The sequence below is a fragment of the Aplysia californica genome, unplaced genomic scaffold (assembly GCF_000002075.1).
Source record: "Aplysia californica isolate F4 #8 unplaced genomic scaffold, AplCal3.0 scaffold00321, whole genome shotgun sequence".
NCBI lineage: Eukaryota > Metazoa > Mollusca > Gastropoda > Aplysiida > Aplysiidae > Aplysia > Aplysia californica.
Window position 1 is genome coordinate 108,676 of NW_004797591.1, and position 2,407 is coordinate 111,082.

General features: G+C 41.9%; 1 protein-coding gene across 1 annotated transcript in view; it reads right to left on the reverse strand.

Annotated features, from left to right (window-relative positions):
• The window catches only part of LOC101853245, a gene marked incomplete in the record, with an annotated part of 36,466 nt that overhangs the window by 13,050 nt on the left and 21,009 nt on the right, over positions 1-2,407 (reverse strand). Inside the window, 2 exon segments of the mRNA XM_035970790.1 lie at positions 637-684; positions 1,891-1,980. Coding sequence (XP_035826683.1) covers positions 637-684; positions 1,891-1,980 — 138 coding nt within the window.

Here is a 2,407-nt window from a genome sequence, read left to right on the forward strand (position 1 = left end):
GCTAAAATAGGAAGGGAAGACGAGGGAACAAAAATGGCGTCCGATTTTCTTGGCTCATCCTTGTGGATTATGGGTGAAATAGATATGTGCTTTTGGGGTTTTCTATTTAGCATTTTCTTGGTGTCAATGATGGCTCTATTAGCCCTGTTGTTTTTCTATAGTTGAAAGATATTTGGTAAGTTTTGCCATATCTAAGTGTGTTTGCCTGAGCTACATTCGGAGAACACCCTGACCACTGCTGCTTTAAAAGAGAACAAAGAAATAAAACAACAGTTTTACCAAAATCTGAACTTGTAATTACTTTTGTATTCCGTGCGCCTTAAAAAGTAAACACATGGGGAAAGAAAGCCATAGAAAGAAAAGATGGAGAGGCCCATTACGCGAAACATTGAACATATTTTAAATGACATAAAACTTCCAATACTAAAAAATCTCCAATAGCAACAATGACGACAACGACGACGACGACGATGATGATGATGATGATGGGATTTTAAAAATTGATTATGTCATGAAATAGTCATTTCAATGAGGAAAAGTTAGGCTTCCCTGATGGGACCTATAAGGCTGATAGAAATCAATAACGTTACTCCAGTAAGGCTCAACACACTTGGTGAGCGTTCTCCAATGACTTACTCTTTCCATGATGATCTGGCTTTTGAATGTCTCTCTGTTGGTGTGGTACTGAAGATGAAAGATAAGATTTCCATCAACATTATATATTATGTAATGTTTTGCACTTGCATAATTCGGCAATTATCGTGTTGTAATTAGGATAGCCATGGAAGACAAAGGGGGAGGGGGGGGGGGGCTAAAATAGGGAGGGAAGAAGATACTTGTTCTTCAGTTTACTAATTGTATTCGCGCGGTCATAAACAATATGCAGTTGCAAGTGCCACAGCACTCTGACAAAACCTAAAACTGATTGTATGGTACGGGTTCAAGTTAAACGTTCTTGTCAACACTGAGATTATTTATAGCCCGAAGTTCATGAATTTAATTCCCATTTTCGATAAGACTTAACTGGAAAGCTCTGAAGACTCCTCAAACACCCAAAGTACTAAGCATGGGCGAAGTCGAGTCGAGGTTCGGAATACGACGAATTCGTGGAGTCGGAGTCGGAGCTCGAACATTGGGCAGGAGGCCGAGTCCGAAAACGAATTCCCGAACTAGGGCAGCCAAGGGGATAGTGGAACACAAGCAGCGAAAACATATTTAATTTGTTTAAAACTGTAAATAATATTACGCAAAACTGCACCCAAGAAACATTTAAAACATTGCCTACCTCAATCCCGACCTCTTTGACCTCTTCCCCGTGCCTACCCCTTCCCCTTCCCCGCCCCCTTTATCTGCACCGGTCCGTGGCGTCGGGATTCTCTACAGCGTGTTCGACTCGACGGCTGGAGGGTGAACGACTTGACACGAATCCGACCGAATTGACCTTGCCTTTCTTCAAATTTGATTGGCTGCTATCTTGACCTGAATTCGGATTCGGAGTCGAATTCGACGAACTCGAACCCAAAAATGTCCGGAGTCGAAAGTTCTCGAAGTCGGCCCACCCTTACAAAGTACAAGAGCTTCCTGCTGGGGATTAGGACCAAGCCATTCGCATCAAAGTGGTCCACATGATACTGGTCTATCAACGTGGCTCGTATTACTGAACATCAAGAGGTTGCTTTGTCTTGTTTGTTAGTTTGTTTGTTTTCAGAATGTTGTATTCGAAATAACTTCATGTGTTTGATTTGTTCAAGATGAGTTCCCTAGATTCAGAAGAAATTGGTTCCCGAGCATGGCACAGAGTTTAGGACTTAGTACAATTAGAAGAGAAAAAACCAAACGTTGCTCTAGAGGGGGCGCTAAATACCGGGATACCACCCTCCTGGGACTTACTCCGTGTGGTGAGACTCTCTGGCACTCTTCCTTATTCTTTCTCCAGGCTGAGACGCTCTGTCTTTTGAACTTCTCTCTGCTGGACTGGACCTGAATGTAGGAGAAACAATTTCCTATTGAAATATGACAACGACCTAGTATAGGGTTTCTTAATGCCTTTTTTCCCACATTGAAAAGTTATATAATATATTTTCGTTTTGAAATATCATAACAACTAACTAAGATAAGGAATTTGATGTGTGAAGAGTTCAGCATTGATCATCAATTGAAAAGGGTACCGACAAGGAGAAATAAATGATGACGGAATAAGGATGAAACAGAGGAGAGCTTTGGTGCGAATCTATAACATATCAGAGTAAGGGGTTAATGTTGAGGATAAATAAGGCTTGTGAAGGGGAGGAAGAAGCTGAGGGAGGGAGGGAGAGAGGAGAAAGGAGAGGGGAGGAGAGAGGGAAAGGGGTAGGGATATAATAGAGACATGTATATAATAGAGAGAGAGAGAGAGAGAGAGAGAGAG